The 21,582-nt window shown below is 28.3% G+C and overlaps 1 protein-coding gene across 1 annotated transcript in view; it reads left to right on the top strand.

The window, feature by feature from the left end:
* Chc (clathrin heavy chain) overlaps window positions 1-18,429 on the top strand; it is a 67,727-nt gene extending 49,298 nt beyond the window's left edge. The window contains exons 21-30 of the mRNA XM_075362902.1: window positions 598-743; window positions 1,331-1,457; window positions 3,270-3,437; window positions 4,875-5,024; window positions 9,277-9,408; window positions 10,480-10,590; window positions 12,476-12,646; window positions 13,831-14,052; window positions 16,279-16,354; window positions 16,777-18,429. Of these exons, the coding sequence (XP_075219017.1) occupies window positions 598-743; window positions 1,331-1,457; window positions 3,270-3,437; window positions 4,875-5,024; window positions 9,277-9,408; window positions 10,480-10,590; window positions 12,476-12,646; window positions 13,831-14,052; window positions 16,279-16,354; window positions 16,777-16,889 (1,416 nt within the window). The 3' untranslated portion in view covers window positions 16,890-18,429. The remainder of the gene's footprint in view (window positions 1-597; window positions 744-1,330; window positions 1,458-3,269; window positions 3,438-4,874; window positions 5,025-9,276; window positions 9,409-10,479; window positions 10,591-12,475; window positions 12,647-13,830; window positions 14,053-16,278; window positions 16,355-16,776) is intronic.
* The last annotated feature ends 3,153 nt before the right edge of the window (window positions 18,430-21,582 follow it).

The following is a 21,582-nucleotide window of genomic DNA, read 5'->3' as shown; positions in this document are numbered from 1 at the left end:
TTTCATTGTCATTTTAGAAACAATTTATTTGTGCGTTTTCTTTTATAAATCATTTTAGAATTTTTCTGAACCTTTTTAGTTTTTTAAAATTATAACTTCCTGTTGATAAATAAAATTTATTTTAATGCGTAAATGATGCATTAATATTTTGCATACTGCACTCATAAATTAACTATAAAAGTGGAGTATTAGTATGACAATGTAGTTCAATCTAGTTCAAGGCTTGAAAAAGATAAAACAAAGTTGATAATAGGAATCGTGCTATGATGCAGTCAGACTTCATATTGTATATGGTTTTAGTATTATTCATGTAATTGACTTTTAATTTAATTAAAAGTGATAAAATTATGTCTGGCCTGTTGTTTGTCACCAATGTGTGACATGTGGTTATGACAGCAGCATGTCATTGGAATGACATAGACCTTGGTCTCTAATTTCAGTTTGTAGTAATATTATATATAAAGGTTCTAAATTTTATGTTTGCTTTATAATGTAATTTCGTTGCTCTATTTAGGTATATATTTTATCTGCATATTATATCATTATGTATGTATTAAGTTTTGTGCACTCCAGATTTTTTTTTTTTTTTTGTTTTAGATTGGAGATAGGTGTTTTGATGATGGTATGTATGAACCTGCTAAGTTACTGTACAATAATGTTTCCAACTTTGCAAGGCTTGCAATTACATTAGTTCACCTGAAGGAGTTCCAGGGTGCTGTTGATAGTGCACGTAAAGCAAATAGGTACAGTACCATGTATATTTATTTATTTATATTCTCTTAATTTGTTAGCTGCCATGGCTGTAAGAAAGAAGTATATTACATTATCATGCAGGAACAATGTTCTCGTTTTGCAAGTGGATCTAGTCCATGATCCTAAAACATTAAAATGGATTTTTAAATTACTCATTTTTTGTTGATCTACTATGGTTACAATGCTTATAAATTTGCATTTAATTACGTGTAAAAATTTCATTAAATAAGTTTCTATTCTATGCCTAAGTTATATTTCATCTTTGTAAAAGTTAAATGTAATTTACTAAAAAATAGTTTAGTCCCTAAAACTTTCAGAAAAATCTCACTAATTTATGTAAAAAGAAGTTATTAGTAGTTCAACTTCTGATGTTTGTTTAATTTGACTACTTGAAATAAAAAATTTGACTGATCACTAAATTTTTGTCTGTAAAAGTGGTTTTATATATATATATATATATATATATATATATAAGAATGTTAAGAAGTCTGTGCAGTTGCTTTTTTATAGTAAATAAAATTGATAAAATGCAGGGGATTTTTACTTATCAATAATGAGGTGTTTGCTTTTGTTACAGTACTAGAACATGGAAAGAAGTTTGCTTTGCTTGCGTTGATAGTGAAGAGTTTAGACTAGCTCAGATGTGTGGATTGCATATTGTTGTTCATGCTGATGAACTTGAAGATTTAATTAATTATTATCAGGTTAGTAATTTGTTTTCTTCCATGTACGGTATTTTATAAAAGTTTACTTTAATTTCTAAACTTTAACTAGACCTATTCTGTCCAGAATCAGATGCACTTTACGTCATGTTGACAGTTTTTTTTTTTTACATAACTGATACAAGTATTTTTTTATTATTTATCATAATGCAGTATTGTATATGTATTTTAAGATATTTCCAGTAACATAAAAGCGGTTCAAATATCTGTAAATTTTATTGAAAACAATCAGAATCCTGATAATCATTATCAGAACATGTTAGTTCCCCTCAATTACAATGTATTTGTTCCAATGTTGTGTCAGTTTCTTGATCACCATCCTCAAAGAAATCTTTAGTTTTCTTCCCAAACGTGCCCTGTTTTGCTCCAGTTACCAAATCTTTATTGTTGAATTTTTTACCACCTAAAAATCCTTTCACTAGTGGTTAAATGACTGATAATTAGGCAGAATTATTTGTATAGCTTATGATGAACATTTGTTCCTAAACTTTCCTTTAAGCCTACTTCCAATTTCAGAAAAGTTGATTCGTAAGTTTAAGCATCTAAACTTGGTTCAATTAGTTTAGACAAGTAATAGAACAAAATTCTCAGTTTTATTTGTGTTTGTTATGTATAAATTTATTTGTCTTTGTTGATAAAACTGTTTTTGAATAGTGGTCAGATACTTATTGTCCAAATAGTTTTTGTTTGCCTGTTTAGAGATTGTATTATGCAAATTGTAAAAAAAAAATATTTTTGACAGTGATGAATGAAACTTAGATTAATAAATTATCAATAAATAAATTTAGATTTGAAAGTGATACAAATTGTAATTATGGACTCATATAGAGTAGTTGTATTAACACTTTTGTGATAGTTGTTGGGTCACACATCATGGCTGTAGGTTTTCTGAGTTGTTTACTTTATATTGTAAAGCAATATGTTCATTCTTTTAATACTGGGCTTAATCAAAACAAACCACTGATTTTTAGGATAAGTTTACCAAAGCCGAGAAAACTGGTGGTTTTGCTGCAAATAATGTTTAAAGTGTTAAGAGTGAAGTATTTTTTAATATATATTTATTTAACTATCATTTATGCTATATATTAATGGATAATACAAGAAAAATCATGTTTCTACAGCATATAGGAAATTATAACAATAGCTTATGTCTTTAGTGTTGTTATTTACATCACCTGCCTTCTAATAAAGAGTCAAGTTTCATCTGCATTGTTTAAGTGTAAAATTTATAAATTCATCATAAATAAAATATCTTATTTTAGCTATCATTACTATTATAACTTTATAAGCTGTTTAATACAATGACAGTCTGATCACAGTATATAGCTTGAATAAGAATGTGAGGTTTATGGTTGTAATTGTTAGTAGAAAAAGATGTTCTTGATGTTAGATTCAACAGTTTTTTTTTTTTTAGTAAAATGTACATTATACCCTTACTCAAAGGTAAGGTATGCAATTTCATTAAACAAACTGAAGTGGTTAGTAGTACTGATTTAATTCATATTTTTTTTGCAGTTATTAATAAATACCTGCAGCATGCATACCATCCAAGGAAAATTGTATCCAGTATTGTGAAATTTCATTGGTTATTGAAAATAATTCATTAAATATAACTTTAGCCACTGCTATTCAAATCTTTTTACACGCTTATGTTTTGAACACTGCTACTGTATGAGATATTCTATTTGTCTTGGAACTATTAGTTTTAAGAGACTTAAGTTAGAAAAACAAAAAGTTTTTTTATAAATAATTTGTTATGTTATCTGTCAGTATTATTTTTCTTTCCTGTTACAGGACCGGGGTTATTTTGAAGAGTTGATAAATCTTCTCGAAGCTGCTCTTGGTTTAGAACGTGCACATATGGGCATGTTTACAGAACTTGCAATTTTATACTCAAAATATAAACCAGCTAAAATGAGAGAGCACCTTGAACTTTTCTGGTCTAGGGTAAACATACCTAAAGTAAGTACACTTACAAGAAGCATTAACAGTTCCTTTTATTATCAACACATTCAATGTTATAGGGCACCATGGAATGACCCGCAAAATCTGAACAATACTTCTCTATATTTATTTTGGTGATATTTCAGAATGAAAATTTAATTTTTAAGTCATTCAGTGTGTTAGCCTACGTTCATAGTTTCTTAATCGAGTAATATTGTTTTGGTATTTTTAAACTGTTTTGTAAACATATCTGAACTTTTATTAATTTAAGTACTTGACTTTATAAGACATTTTAAGACTTTATAAGTCATTTTTTAGTGGGAAATATGGATGAGCAATGAGCCCAGTTTATGTCATACTATATTTATTTCAATATAAAATTATCCTGTGTTTTAATAAATGTTATCTCTGATATTACTATTAACTATATATCTTATGCAAAACCTAATCACGGAGCTGAAAGATCTGATAAAATTTTAAGGCAAAATATTGAAAGTGTTTTAGTTAATATTGTGCTGATTGAAAGGATTAGTAATATTTATCAAAATACATCTCTTTAATTATAATTTCTGTTTATATATATATATATACTGAAACTAAATTTTAGTGGGGGTATTATGTATTGATGGTTTTTGAGTTAGCATTGATGAATTACACATTAACCTTAATGTGTAGCTTATATTATATTTGTGTACAGAAGTGCACATGCTATTACTAAAAAAATTAAGTGTTAACCTACCTTTCATAGCCAATATCATATTTGGTAGATAGAAATGGTAATACAAATTCTAATATATTTTACTGGTACTGCTGCGCATTAAAGTATATCTTACATTTATTATTAAATTAGTAATTTTTCCATAGATCACTTCATACAGTATAAAAGGAATACACACCACGTCGGACAGTAACAGTCAAGTCAATAGTTAGCTTTGTTTTTGCATAATGTAGATATTTATAATACATCAACTAAAATAGAAAAATAAAAAAATATGGTGAAAATTTTTATATTCTGTTGGGATTGAATAGTAAATCCAATTAAGTAAATTTTTAACCATTCCTTCCTCTATATCTAGGTTATCCTCTTTTATTTCCTAGTTTGTTACATAAAAAAAAAGATTTTATAAAATTGGATGATGTTGACAGCTTTGATATTGTTGAAGCTCTTTTTATCTGTATTTGTTATTTTGGCTTAGTGTATTTTTTTTTTTTTTCAGTTTGATTATTAACCAAATTTTCCTTGCTTTGACATTATAGGAACACTCAAAATTTTAATTGGGGTCCAGAGCTCAACTGAAACATTTAATTCAGGATAATTTAATATTTTTGTACTTTTGTTGCTATAGTAACTTAGATAATTTTAATTGATGATTAGCTGTGTCTAGTTGAATAGATTAATAATTAAACTTGAGAATTTACAGAACTTGTTTTATAATCAGTTTTTATTTATTTCAGGTACTACGTGCTGCAGAGCAAGCTCACTTATGGGCAGAGTTGGTTTTCTTGTATGATAAATATGAAGAGTATGATAATGCTGTGATCGCCATGATGAGCCATCCGAGTGAAGCATGGCGAGAAGGACATTTTAAGGATATTATAACCAAGGTATGATCCATTCAAAAGTGTTCCTCAGTTATATTGTGAATTCGGATATTTCTGGGTAAATTATTCTCTCTATCTTTTTCTTGAAAAGATGTTTTTCTGTAAGAAAAGAAAATAAGTTAAATTTACTAAACAAAATGAGTAAAGGCAATTTATGTATTGGGCAAGAGGTCATTGTGTGTTATACCGTGAGTTATGCTTATTATATGTGTGTTTGAATTAAACGGTTGTTAATTTATATCACTTTTAATTTTCACATTGGTATGATCCCTTATATTAATGTGAACTTGCATCAATGGAATTTGTCTTTGATTACATTATTTTTAGTTGTAGAAAGATATTTACTTCAACTGTCTTATGCAGTAATAGAACTTTTTTATTTTTGCTGAAAAGTCTGCCTTTTAATTGTAGTACTAGCAAAAGCAGATTTTTGTATAAAAGAGATGTTACTAATATTTTTTACAGTGATCATCTTTCTTTTGATATCTTACACTAGACATAATAAACTAACATATGTATAGAAATTTGTCTTTTACCCATCAAATATTTGTTTATTATTGCTAAGTAATGTTAAGTATGTAGCTGCCATTTATGCACAGTGACTTTTCACTATGCATAAATAAATGTAAATCAAACAGTTTTATTTATTAAGTATGATTACAAGCATTCTTATACCGTAGAGTCTATATAATTATATGTTTTTGTTATGCTCTATATATATTTATAAATATCGAGCATATTGCATCCTAGCAGCAGAATATAATTATTTATAGAACTTTCTGTTTATGTTTTCTTTTCTTCTGTGTTTAGTGCTTTTTCAAAGATTTATGCTTCATCAAAATGTATATATTTGGACATTTAGGTTAAAAACTTGCTTAAAAAATACATTTATGATAAAATGGAGAGTTATGTTTATGATTTTATTTCAGTCACTGATATAAACTATTCTACTGCTATAACAGTCTGTAGCAGATAAGGGAATGATTGTTGTTTATTGACACAAAATCTAAATTTAAGTAGTTTTAAAAATGTACTCAAATTATGGTACCCATAAACAGTAGCTCTGTTATTTTCTACAAATTGAATAGCAGCAGAATAATTAATTTTGTGTCAATAACCAAGATTGTAAACACACCTTCTTTCTACATTCAAAAAATTTTAAATATATTTTTAATCTGAGCTCCAGTCATACATTCTGATGATAAAAGTAGATAAATCTCTGCGAAAGCACTAAACAAAAAAAAAATATGCAATAGCAGATGAAAAAATAATAAATTTTTATAAAAACTTGAAAATCTCGGCATCCAGCTCTTTAAACCATATTTCATTATATGCACTTGGGCAGCATGTAAGTGCATTTTGTTATATTTTGTGCTATTGTTAAAAAAACCTTCTCTTTCATATTTTAACTTTGAAAATTTTGAATAACTATCTATAATCATTGCTATGCAGATCGTTGTTCAGAATTTTTAATAATTAGTCACTGTAACATAATAATTTTTGTACAGAGACTGGCCAGTCTTAATAGATCAAGTTTTCCAATAAATACAATTAAAAATACATTAAAACTTTCTATTTCAGGATTGATCAGATTTTCATATGGTAATTAATTATTGCATAGTATAAATAGGTATTCGTGCTATTTTTCTATGTTTCAATCTAAAGTAATTTTTACATAAAAATTTTCAAATTTTGAAATGATTCAAATACAATAGCTTTAATCATAGTAGGATTAATTAGATCAGGATAATGTTAAAGTAAATATTTAATTTCTGTATGTTTAGGTATTTTTAATTCATTAATTGTTTTAAATTTATTTTAATTTTATACACCTTTTTTTTATTTTTTATTTTTTTGGAAAATTTTATAACTTCAGAATTCTATTTAGGATAGTTATTGTTCTTCTTATATAAATAAATGTACTGTACAAGCCTAATCCTGCTAACTTTGCTTATATATATGTATTTTGTTTAGTATTTATATATCAGGCAGGTCAATGATAATAAAATTTACTTGTCTGTAAATGAATCATTCTACTTAAATCTGAAGTGTAATGTAAAATTATTTTATTTGTTTTATGTAAAATAGAGGATCTGCTGACAGACATAAGTACTTAATTTAATTTTTATGAATATTGCGTTTTGTTAAGTGCCTATAAAATTGAATTGCCCAAATATGAAACCATCATATTTAACCTTGATATTCAGTTTTGTCTTATATTTTTTACATTATATTTACTCTCTTGTCAATAATGTGAGATAGCTTTAAAAATTTGCCATAATCAGCCAATGCCTTCTGTTTAAAACAATAATCTTGACAAGGAAGAAACTTTTATAATCGCCAGTTTTCAAGATATCATAATGTTGCATCCTTGTTTCTTTTCTCGCAATAGCAACAGCTGGTAGTTTATGTAGCATCTGACATTGCCTGTTATGGTTATATATTTCCATCATTAAGCAGCATGTAGTTGTCACATTTTGTATTTTGCTTAAGAAATTACAATCAGAAAGTATTCATTGTGTTTCCCAAAGCGTTTGGTGAAATGGAAATAAAAGTACAAACATTTCCATTAGGAGCTTGTAAATGTTCATTTTCATAGGTATTTAAAAAAAAAGATGAACATGTTCAAAGTGGTAGAAATTGAGGAAATAGTATCAAAGTTTGTATTATTCTTTACTAATTGAAAATGCATTCTGTTTGTCCAGAAAAACGTTATCCTAAAATGTTCCACAACACATCAGTCTGTGCTAAAGGAACAATGTAATGCTTCTGAAGTATCCATCATACCCTCCTGACTTGTTTGCTTGAAGACAACAGAAAGGAAAGTAATACAGTCGCACCTCTATATAACAAAATGGAGAATCCCGGGGGAAAATTTGTTAAATGCAGGTTGTAAGGTTCAGAAGACTTACTAACACTGAAGTATGTCGTCATAAGTGGGAAAATCAGAAACGGTAACCTGTTCATTAGCAGTGATGAAATCTTCCAGTGTAACGTCATTACTGACATTTCCAGTTGTTGGGAGGAAATTCCAGTGACTTTTTAACTGTACTAGTGTCATAACATTTTCATTTCATTCTGTCATGATGATACTGAAACCAGCTTTACAAAAACAATGGAATATTGTTTCATCACTAACATCATTGGTCCATACTTTTGATAATTCAGAAATGCACTCCCGAAGGTCAACAGTATTAACAGGGACAGTCTTATTCTCTACAATTCTCTAAAAAATTGTTTTTCAAGATTCTTTTTCAGTAGTGCAATTTAAGATTTTTACCTGCTGATCCATTGGTTGTATAATTGACGTTAAGTTTTAAGGGGAAAATACAACTTTTCAATTATTTAATACAGAATTAATCTCTTGAGAATGTGCCATACAATTAACAATAAAAAATACAATTTTTCTTTTTTGTCCGGTAAACTGTCCATCTCTTTTTACCCAATCTGTAAAAATGTTGGTAGTAATCCGCGCCTCTTTATTAAATGTGTAGTCTGTCTACCTCTTGATTGATTGATTGTGGCCATCAGTTTGCATCCAAATGGCCTTGGTTTGACCTTTGTTCGTCTGGTTGGTGATTGAGGACGCCGTTCGCTTGACTGCCGTTTTCTCTCTGGCATGTAATATGAAATCCATGTTTCATCGTCACTAATAGTCGAATTAAGGAACTCATCACCTTTTTCTGTGTATCACATAAAATATAGATATGAAGATTGCACTCGCCAAAATTCAGGTTGATTTTTCATTTGTTAGTGAGAAATTAAAAAAAATAACAGGTCGTCAAAAAAAATTCAAAAATCCGTTTTAACCCTTGAAACTTAGATTAACAAAATCAAGAAATTGGTTTTAAGTATTGAATCATTCAGTTCAAACCCAGCTCACATAGTGATAGACACTCACAGTTCATAGTTTATTATTTCAATCCATTAAAGCTTTTCTTCAGCCGGCAAATCTCCACTACTATATAAATATATATTTTTTTTTCCAAAATTTTTCAAGATAAATTATATCTAAAAACCTTCTCACTTATGCCAACAAACATGGGTAAAAATTTGGTTGTGATTGATTGGGTAGGTTTTAGTTAATCCCGAACAAACAAAACCCTCTTCCTCTTTATATAATAGTATAGATTAATTAAATATAAAATTTCATTTCCATATTGAGTAAATAAGTAAATTTGAAGATTCTAAGGTGTTTTTTATAAATATGAGTGAAGAATGTTTAGAAATTTAAACTATATTGTTATAATTTCAGGTAGCAAATATTGAACTGTATTACAAAGCTATTCAATTCTATTTGGATTACAAGCCATTGCTGTTGAATGACATGTTACTTGTATTAGCACCTCGAATGGACCATACTCGTGCAGTAGCTTTCTTCACGAAGGTAAGTATGTTATTATTTACACTAAATAGCTAATTTAATTTTTTCCTTGAGGTAACTACTCTTCTTATTAACTTCAAGATTTAATTGTTAATTTTAGAGCATTAAAAATGAGTTCATATTTTCATATCATAATGGTAGTATTTAATAACTTGAATCTTTGTAGGGAAAATTACAATATGAAACTATTAAGTGGCAATGGAGAGCTTTACTTTTCATCAAATTGCATGGATAATTAATCACGTGTGAAAATTCATGTTGTATTTTCTAGAAAACAAGTAAGTTAATCTATATGTAAACAACAAATTATATATATGAAGTTCAAAAATTAAATTGATACTACTTTTTAATTAAATCTCCAGGACCACGGTTAGGTATTTCTTCAGAGGGTGAGGTGAATGATTTGTAGCGTGTGAAAATGCCATCCCTGACCGGGATTTGAACCTGGGACCTCCGGATGAAAGGCTGAGATGCTACCGTTCATGCCACTGCTTAATTACTTCATGTTTAACATTACATTTCATTAGCATTTTTGAATAAATAATTTATACGTAAAAAGAAAGATTGTGTAAATTTTAGGGTTGTAAAATTTTAGTAGTTCAATTTCTTTGAGCAATTGGTTTCATTTAAACTGTAATAACAATCATTTTAGCTGTAATCCCAATAAGTTTTCTAGTTTTTCTCTGTACTGTGACATATATGAATATTGTATATGAACTTCCACAAGTTGATTTCAGACAGATGCCAAACTTTATGGCAAAAGTAGATGGCCTATATTAAAATTTTGTAGAGAAGCTAAAAATAAAAAATAAAAAGGATTAAAAAATGATTTTTTTTTTTCAATTGAAGAAAAATGTAACAGTTACTTTATAAGTAATAATTTGCTACGCTCTTGTAAAAATCATTTTCTGTATTACAATGAATTAGAAATTTTCCTTTAAACTAAATTACTAATTTATATTATAATACATTAATCGCACTTGATTTCAACAGTTATTTTAAACAACTGCTACTCTAAACAGTTTTGTTCATGAACTATTGTGTGGTAAATTATAAAACCGAAATTTGTTTCAGGTCAATCACTTACAGTTAGTGAAACAGTATTTGCGTTCAGTGCAATCATTGAATAATAAAGCAATTAATGAAGCATTAAACAATCTGCTGATAGAAGAGGAAGATTATCAGGTAAATATATCAGTTGATAATTGTATTTTTTACTTACTTTTTTTCTTATTTTTGTTATGCTTATCGACAGGAAAGTTAATCAACAAGTTTTTGTTTTGTAGCTTGAATATTTAATTGTTTTCATGGTTATGAAATAAACTAACATTATATTTTATTTCGCTGTTTAATTTTCTTCATAATTTAAAAATTTCTCTCATTTGTTTCTGATCTTGCTTAGGCTGTGTTAGTCTGTTCTTGGACTCACTTCTTTTCATTATGATTATTCTTGTTCATTCTTCGATTATTTCTGTTCCTATATACTTTGCTCAAATTGCAACATAAGTTGTATTATACGTAGTTCTGTTCACATTTTACTAAGATTTATTTCTGCGTTACTTCTAATATATATGGTCATTAGTTATTATAGTAAATGCCTATAGCTTGCAGGAAACTATATTCTGTTAGCAACTTACTGAAACCATTTCTATAAAAACATTGCTTCATTTTATGGCATTTTACCTTATGCTTTTCAATTTCCAAAATTATACTTATGGCAATGTTACAGGTGTTTGTGGAAAAATCATGTTAAGTTATAAGGGATGCAATTTTACGGAATTACCTAGGATCGCTATTCTGCACTCATCTTTTATATGCAACCAAATCCTTTGGCCAAAAGGTTATCTTTGTTTGAGTTGGATTCTATGAAATGTCTTAGAAAATCAAGATTACAAGATTTGATTTAATTTGATTTTCTGACCTAAAAATTAATTGTTATTCAATGGATAACCTTCATAAAATATGACTATCCACTAATATCATTTAAAGTATGAGTGTGTGTTATACATTAAATGTATACATACAAGGCGTGTTTTTAAAGTAAAGTCCATTTTGAATTTGCCGTCTATATATGCAATGTAAACAAATAGTACTTGCACTATTTGTTTGAATGATTGAAAAAATTTGAGAATACCAGCACTTCACCATGTCAAAATGATCTTTGATTTATGAAATCTTGACTGAAAAATGGTGTGCCAGATGAGTGCAAAAGATGTGAACTGATACACACAAAGAAAATATCTTGCTGCAGCCCATGAATTTTGTGGCATTATGAAAATGAAGTTATGAACTATTCGATCACATTGTTGTCGGAGATAAAACTTGGATTTTGTATTTGAACACTGCAACAAAGCAGCAGTTGACGCGATGGTGGCATTCATTATCTGTGAGACTGAAGAAGTTCAAGCCCTTTGGTAAAGAAGCTTATTATGAAACATTAAAAAATCTTAAAAGAGCTATAAGAATCAAATGTCATTGGATGCTATCCTGCGGGATTTTGTTTTGTATGACACTGCTTGGTCACACACAGTAAATCAGAGAGTGAGATAATTGGAAAAATTTCATTGGAAAATTTTCAGTCATCCACACTGTAGATGATGGATTGGTAGGAAACTTTAGCTTCCTGTAATTATTCTCTTTTTCTTAAACAGTGCTTTGCATCACAAAGGTTTGGTGGCAATGACTACAAGTGGCATTACTAACGCCATATATAATAATTAATACATAATAACTAAATTGGCATTCCTACATGGTTTAATTCACTGACGGCAGAATTTCTTAAAGACTGAATGAAGAACTAGTAAAAGCTATGAAAAATGTATTGACAGCTATGTACAAAATTATTTATTAATTAGGTTTTAGGCGTAAGTAAATAAAGTTAGTTTATATTTTTCAGTTCTATTTTTATTTCTAAATGGGCCTTGCTTTAAAAACACACCTTTTACTAATTTGATTGAAACCTTTTCATTATTCTACTATTAATTTTTATTTTAATTATGACATTTATTTGAATACCTGAAAATATGTGTAAAAATTAATTGCTCTTGTTTCATTATTTTTTTGTTTACAGGGCCTTAGAACATCAATTGATGCCTTTGATAATTTTGATAATATAGCGTTGGCTCAGAAACTGGAAAAACATGAACTTATTGAATTCAGACGAATTGCTGCATATCTTTACAAGGGCAACAACCGATGGAAACAGAGTGTTGAGCTTTGCAAGAAAGACAGACTATTTAAGGTTTCTTTTGTTTTTTTATTACAGAACAGTATACAAAACTGTATTAAGGATTTTTACAATTGTAAGACTTAACTAGCTGTAAAGAACATAATTTCTCTGCCGCATATGAAAAACAGATTTTTATGTCACTTTTTTTTAACTGGTAACATATTTGCAATCTTCCAAAAATCATAAATTTAAGTGTAGTTGGTCCAATTATAGAATGATCTTCAAGATTTTAGAAAATAATTTTTATGTTTGTTTATTTTAGGTTACGTTTAAGCATGTTTAAGCATCATTGATATGATATGGAAGTGGATCAACAAAGGAGATATTTGTTGTTTAAACACCAGTAATATGTATAATATAGAATTTTACATTTTCATTGTTTAGAAAGAAGACAATGAAAGGTGTGATAATTTTTCTGTTTTTATACATATTGCAACAAAATAAAATTAATATAAAAAAAAGCATTTGTTATATATAAAAAAATAATCATTTATGAGAATATTATTGTTTATGTATCGTATTAGTTGTTATATTATTGGTTTTGATTCTGACTCTTTAACATTCAGAATATTTTATATGTATGTGAAAAACTTTAAATAGGTCTGGTATTGTATATTAAAAAGTTTAAGATCATACAGTACATAATTCCTTTAAAACAAGCATAATCTTTGCAGTATTTTGTTTTTGGATTTCAGGTATTTAATGGTTTAATATTTTATAGATTGTTATTAGCACTGATGAGGATTGCTTTCTCAAAGAGTGTTGATGTCCTCTTTACAATCAATTATCATGGAGAACAACACAGTTAGGGTGCCATATGTAGGGCTGAATATTACCTGCACGATAATGTGGAACTAAATATTTAGCATTGTTAAGAGGGTAACAGAAACTGCTACACTTATCTTTTATAGTAAACCTGGCACTTGATACTCTGTATTTTTGTGGTTTCTGATGTCAGGTTGCTTACAACATTCAGTTATGACAACTTATATTCATAAATAAAGATGAATAAAAATACCAATAGTACTATTAATATAATATATTATAGAGGTTGCTTTAGAAAATACAAATCATCCCGAATCTAGATCGTGTGTAAAACAAAGAAATTCTCAATCTTGTATTTTATACTCAAATCTATTCATGTTCTAAATTTTAACAGTTTATTATGGTAATAAATTCTGTTTTTCTTTTTTCAGGATGCAATGGAGTATGCTGCTGAATCGAAGAATCCTGATGTTGCTGAAGAATTATTGGCTTGGTTTTTAGAAAATGGAAAGCATGATTGTTTTGCTGCTTGTTTATTCCAGTGTTATGATCTGTTGCATCCTGATGTAATATTAGAGCTTGCTTGGAGACATAATATTATGGACTTTGCTATGCCATATTTGGTACAAGTGACACGAGAATACATTACTAAGGTGAACATGATGACTAGTTCAGTAGTATGATATGTATAATTTAAAAATTAACATATTGAAGATTACAAGGCAGATAAACATGACATTTTTGTAGAGCGAGTTAATAAGTTCTAAATGATGGAAATGATCCACTATGTCCCATGCTCTCACTATCCAAGACCACATCTTTTCAGTCAACATGCGTCTTATCTGTCTTCGGATCTCTGAATGTTTTCCTTGGTGCATTAGTTTGGATAAAAGCCTGTTTTTGTTTTCTCCAGTAATGCATGTTAAATTTAGGAATTGTGAACTCGTGTCCAACTGCTCTGTTTTCATGTTTCCCCAAATTATTTCTAAAAAAAACAGTCTGTAAATAATTTGGTATAATTTTACTAGCAATGTATTACACATATATTTTCTAGTATTTTTCTGAATAAAATGATTTTAAATTTAATTTATCAAATGCAGTAGTTTTATTACATGTTAAATTTTATAGTCATGTTGAATGGAGAACACTAGAATGTTAATGGTGTTGGCTGTAGTAGAAACTGCTCACCCATCCTAAAAAAGTTAATATTTCATTTGTATATTTATTTCCATTAAAGTATCTACAATCATATATTTAGCCTTTATCTCAGTCTTCAGCTAGTAATTCTGTATTAATCTAGTTATTTCATACTCTTTCTATTATTTAAAACTGATCAGTACACGTATTAAGTATGTTCAATAAAGATGTGTTTGTGTATTTGTTTAGAATTATACTTTGTACACTAGTTCTGTTCACTGAGAAACAAAGTTACCCTGAAATTTTGATATGAGCTAGTTCGTTACCTTTGAGAATATTAATTTGTACTTATTTTCAGCAGAAAGACAAATTTTGGTATCACGTGTTTTAGCTGCCTTTTTATTGAATCTATATCAAATATTACTTTCAAAAATTACTCATTTGGTTTAGACAGCATTTTCAAAACACATGATCTGGATTTATCCATTAGCATTTCTGTTTGCTTGTAAAGAACTACATGCCCAGTGTATACAACTGCCCTGACTATAGGTATACTGTAAATTTTAGTAGTAATAATTCCTATTTACCAAAAATGAAACTAGAAGTTTATTTCCATTGTTAAAGGATCACTGGTATATATAAAGGAAAACAAGTATTCATAATTAATCCCTCAATTTCTACTGATGATTGTTTAACAATTGAAGTACTCATCAAATTAATAGATTTCATTTTTCTACAAAGTTCTTGAATATTTTCAATTTTGTGTTATTTCAATATTGTTTAGTTTATTATTTACATATCCTATTACAGGTCACTGGGTCTGTGTGTAAATCTGCTTTCATTCCAGAATTATGCCCTCTCAATCATTTCCCATGAATCACCTCATCTCCACATATTCCCTCAATACAACTTTTATCTAATACGTAGTTTGCTTCTTGGTTTCCTTTCTTCCATTTGTGTATTTTTTATTCTCTTAGGTAGTCTTACATCTTACAGCCTTTATGCATCTAAATCATCATAATGTACTTTATCTCTTGTTTACATATTATATATTAATAATGTTACACTTCCTTACATATCCTAGCTATTTTTGTTTTGCTTACTACTGAACTCATTAAATTTTATCTCCGGCTTGAACCATACCCATCCCTTCGACATAACCCATGTTTCTCCTGCATAACTGTAGACAAACAATATATCTCTACATTATGCCTTCTACAGAATGATCTATTTCATAACAGATGCTTTTTTATTTTGAAAACACTTCTTTTACCTAACCTACCGGTGATCTCATGACTATTGGTTCTTCAATCTGTTCCAACATGGTCAGTAAATTTGTTCAATTTTAAAATTGTGTTCAAGAGTTGCATTATTTATTTACTACTTAAACATCCCATCGCAACTGATCTTGTACAATTTCAGTGTTCTCACCCCCAGATCATTAATCTGTCAGCAAAAATCACATAATACATCACCTAGAATTTGCTGCACATTCTTTTTATAATTTCCAGTACTTTATTTTTTAATCTGTATTTTCCAGTCAAATCTAAGCCTTAATTTCTGAATTCTAGTAAATCTGTACTTTTAGTAACTGTTTTATCAGTCCTAATGCGAATTTCACACAGATTACATGGCTGTTTACAGTCTGGGGATACATTTAGCACAGTTCATTCTATAATAATTTATAAATTATTGTATTAATTTTTTGATATATGATTAATAATTCAAGTAATATGTTTCAGGTTGATAAGCTTCAGGAAGCTGAATCACGCCGTATGGAGGAACATGCTGAACAGGACCATAAACCAATGATAATGCGTATGTGATAATTTATTATTTTCAAACTTATTTGTATTTATGCTAAATGGTATTAGATATTTTATTAGTACACTTCATTACATGTATTTTTATTATTTTAAAACAAGTCAAACTAGCAACCGACTTCTGATATGATAACACCCATCATTGAGGAGTTAACATATTAATCATAACAGATGTACTAACTTGCATGTTAAAGGTACAGAGAGAGGATCATTTTCAGGGAGGAAAGAGAAAATTACTAGTATAATATGACTAAAGCTTTGTGATTGTGTATGTACATGAGCCTAGTTCAATTTGTTGTAAAAATTTTGTGTCTAGCCAGCTGTAATTAGAGATCATAACTAACACTCATTAACAAAGAATATTTTTATAGTTCATCTTACATTTTGAAATGATTTTTTTATTCTACTTTGTTGCAGCGGAACCACAATTAATGTTAACTGCTGGACCTGGTATGATTGGACCCGGATTCTCACCCGCCTACCCTAATGCATATACTCCAGGAATGCCTTATCAGGGATACGGCATGTAGATAAAATTTCTTCATTTAGGAATACATGAAACAAAAAATTTTGTATGATGGTCATATAAAATTCATCAAAATTGATAGTGAAAATCATCAGTTTTTATGAACTGATAATAATTTAGAATAACTAAATTAGGGCTATACAATGTAAAGTATTTATATAAGTAAACTACTGACTCGGTTCAATTAAATTATAAAACAAAAGTTATTGCATATTTTATGTACAAGTATACACAGCGTTATTTCATTTACACTTAAATACCTTTAGACAAACATGTAAAAGTGACTGGAAAGGGGGCTTACAAGATAATTATTATAAGCAAATTATTGTTAGCAGGTAATAAATGATAAATAGCTTGTGTGTTTGTAAAAGGATATATTCTGTATTTAATGTTGAAGATTTTTATTTGGTAAATGATTGTACATAGAATTAATTTGTTTTTACTTTTTAAAAAACTATACATAGATATATTTTTTGTCAGATTTTTCATATTATTCTTTTGTTGCATTCAGTTATTACCTAAAGATAAGTTTCATGCTTATATAAAATCATGTCACAAAGTGATAATTTGGTGTAAGATTTACACTGTTCAAGTTTAAATAAGGAACTTTATCCAAAATTGATAGCTGGTATTTGAATGTACTGTATAGTAAAATCATTTCATTTCTTTAATATTGTTTTTTTTAGTGTGGTTTTTTTAAAATTCAGTTTCTAGTAGCCTTGCAATTTTTTTTTAAGATCATTGCTACTGTACCTTTTTCCAGCATATCATTTAATGATTCATATATATATATATACATGCTACATGTACATCTAAACATACATAGATATTAATAATTACATGTACAGATGCAAGGTATTCATTCCATATTAATATGTATAAATAAACACATTTTAAAATCATCTGTGAACATTTGAGATTACTTGTTAATCTATGATTAGAAGTTGTATTTTTATTATAAATGTAACTTTTAATATAGGAATTGTTTATAGAATATTTATTTATCGCTTGTGAACATTTCCACTAGTATGTAGTGTTGATTGATTTATTCGACTGGATTTCAGTGATATATTATTGTTATTATTATTATTATTAATATTATTATTATTTATTGTTGTAAATTTCAATGCATAATTTTTAGAATTTTATTAATTTGTTCCTAATTATATGATATCTTGCTGTTAACAGTTATACTAATCCATCTTTGTTATATAAAAATTAATTATAATAAAGCAGATACGTTTATGTAATGATCTGTAGAAATGCTGTACTATTCATCTGTAAAAATAAAACCCGTTACAAAGTAATAATGTTAATTACAGTATAAATTAGAAATGTACTAAATAAATAAATCATGTGTTAGTATAAGCTGATTATGATGGGACATTATGATTCATTTTCAGTGACATATGTTAATATTCCTGTTTGAAGCATTAACTGGTCAGTGCATAATAAAGTTTTGTAAAGTAAAAATCACTTTATCCAATTAAAATTGTATAATGTTAACGATATTGTGAAAACAAATACAAACTCTTAAATGTTAACGTGTACTTTTTTTTTAATGGAGCTTAATATCTTTGCTCTGGGAACCACACGTGCCAATACTAAGTGTGCTATGGCTCTGTGCTAGGAATGAATGAGGTTACTTTTTTAGTATGGTTTAAGTTAGCCAGCCTCCGTGGCACAAATGGTAGCATCTCTGCCTTTCATCTGGAGGTCCCGGGTTCAAATTCTGATCACGCATGGCATTTTCACATGCTACAAAACATTCATCTCCTCCTCTGATGCAATACTTAACGGTGAACCTGGAGGTTAAAATAGAAATAAAAAAGTATGGTTTAGGTTGGCTTGTTCATAAAATTTTACTTACATACTAAGTTTGGATCTCAACCAAAGATGTGATACAGGCTTATCAGGCATTTTTCAAGTATTAAATAGTCTGAAACAAAGATTTGATTGTACTTTACTATGGTGGATATAGTAGTGTAATTAATTGATGAAATACATGATTTTTTTTAAATGACTCATTATAAAAAGAACAAAAGCAATGATCAAGTCATTTAATCCCAGTTGATTTTAAAATATCTACAGACAAGTCGAGGATTATTGTAAAATCTCTTCAAAATATAGTAGGTTGTTCAGTTCAATGAGCAAGTCAAAAGTCATGTACACCATGTATAATAAGCCTTAATATCATTAATAAATTCAAAATTATTACATAGTTCTTACATCTTTCTTTGGTTGAGAAATCTTTTTGAGTGTACTTGTTCCCCACTGATGGTATTGCATACGGGTGTAATATATACAGTAAAAATTTCTTAGCAGTGTTCTTACTCTGAAATACTGTTGCCTGTCACTGTTACAGTACCTTGAGAACTTGCCTTTCGGTATTGATAGTGGGTGGAAGTTGAGTTTGAGAGCAGCATGGGTGCTAAGTTAGTTTTGTAATATCTTCATTAGAAAATTGGTTAATACTATGGTAGTCGTTGAAATACTGTAAAAATAAAATTTTCCTCAGAGCTTCTCATGTGCCTCATTTAGCATGACAATTAGTGATGGATGTTCACTCTCATCGGGACACTACCCACAAAATATTAATTATTTCTCTGCATATCTACACAGAAAAACTCACTGAAAACAGTATTTACCAACTGATACATTTAATAAATAGTTTAAAAACAATTTAGTTAAAGCATTACTTAGAAGCATTTTTTTTTTTTTTTTTTTTTTTGCCAAAGTACCTTTTACTGTGTGTACCTACTAACCATATGCAGTAAGTATCTGCAATATTATAATATTATATTCAATTATAATTTTTTTTTTTTATTTCTCTTTTGTTTTGAATTTATTTTTTAAGTATTGTAACTGTACTGTCACTTGCTTTTATTTGCCTACAGCTTTATTAAAAACAATAAAGAGTTCAAAGAAGCTTAGAAGTAATGAAGAAGTAACCGCTGATTTTTTTATGAATTTTCCAATTGTTAGAACGAAAAGGAAAATTATGACAATGATAAGGACATGGAGTTTTTTCTTAATGATAATGAGGGGCATTAGTTGTAGACTACTTACAACATTCATTGACTTATGAATTAACATACTGGGATTAAAGCTAATTTAATTTAGCAGTAAAAGACGTGAAAAACTACATCTGGGAAAAATATTTAATAAAAAAAAATTAGTGGAGACTGAATTGATTAAATGTAATTTCTACAATTCGTACCACTAACAGGACAAGATTTTCTGTTATATAATTCTGCAAGTAATGAAAATATATTCGTTATTGAAGACAAAAGTATTTCTGGAAAGAATGGATTTGTATGATATACTGCACTGTGCCGTTATGGAAAAGAAAATATTTCTACAAGAAGTATTTACATACGACCACCACTTACCAACTGTAAAAGTTACAGAACCATTTCAATGTTTCAGAGCACTTGTTTATGAGAACATAATGCATGAGGTTATCATCTATACCAATTAAGAATTTGGAAGGCAAAGTGAACAGTATAAGAACACCAGCAATGAACATTACAAATTATGTCACATGAAGAACTTAATGGACTTCTGGGAATTTTTATGTCTTGCAACAAAGACAATCATCTGAGTACTGTTTGATAACTTACTCAGGGGTAGATATCACATAACCATGCTGAAAAAGAGATTTGTTTTTTTGGCCAACTGTTTACGGTTTGAATACAATATTTCAAGGGATGAACACAAGAGAACTAATAAACTAGCTGTTATATCTGATTTTTGGAAATGCGATTGAAAATTTGCTTGGAAAATTACAAACCTGGCTCGTGTGACTAGTTGAGCAGTAGGTTGGATTTCACGGCAGTTGTCCATTCATATGTATATTCCTTTCAAACCCAATAAGTTTAGTATAAAAAAACATGTGGGTGTGAGGCATAAAATACATCAGACAAATTGCCTTATTTAAAAAAAGGAATAGTAGAAGACTTAATCATTAGAACTAACGGGAATAAATAGAAATAGACAGTAGATAATTGGTTTACCAATATACTGTTGATAGTAAAACTAGGTGAAAATAAATGGGTTGATGTAGGAACAGTAAAACAAACCTCAACTTCCTGGCACTTTACAGATTTAAAATACAAGAATGCTCCTCTAACCTCAAATCGCAGTTGTTCTACCATTACTATAAATCATTATCTGTAGTTTACCTAAATAATGATTCATTTATTATACATGCTCGTTGATTTTTTTCAATTCAAATCTTGACAAGCATTATCATACATTCTAGTATTGTTTTTGTACCATTTAATTTTTTAAATATTCTGTATACACTTGTATATATGTACTTAACGTAACATTTTCATTTCCAATTGTGTTACTTACTTTTCATTAAAAAAAAAAAAAAACACTTTATAATTCATTCAACTGCTGGACAGAAACATACTTAATTTTTTTTCTAAATAATCCCTTTATTTTATCTATTATTAAGTATATAAAGCTAGAAATATTTGTATATCAATGAAAAAATTAATTATCACTTAGGAATAAAATGGTTTACACACGCACTTTGACAAAACCATACAAAAATATAATTTTCTGAAGAATACAGACATAAGACATGAACAAACAATACTATTACTGAAAGTAATACAGTTACAAATAAACTATTTTAATTTGTTTTTTATATAAATTTATTTATTTTCTTTACTGCAAATGAAATT

Source organism: Lycorma delicatula, chromosome 4, assembly GCF_047948215.1.
Source record: "Lycorma delicatula isolate Av1 chromosome 4, ASM4794821v1, whole genome shotgun sequence".
NCBI lineage: Eukaryota > Metazoa > Arthropoda > Insecta > Hemiptera > Fulgoridae > Lycorma > Lycorma delicatula.
This window is presented reverse-complemented; position numbering and strand designations above follow the sequence as displayed.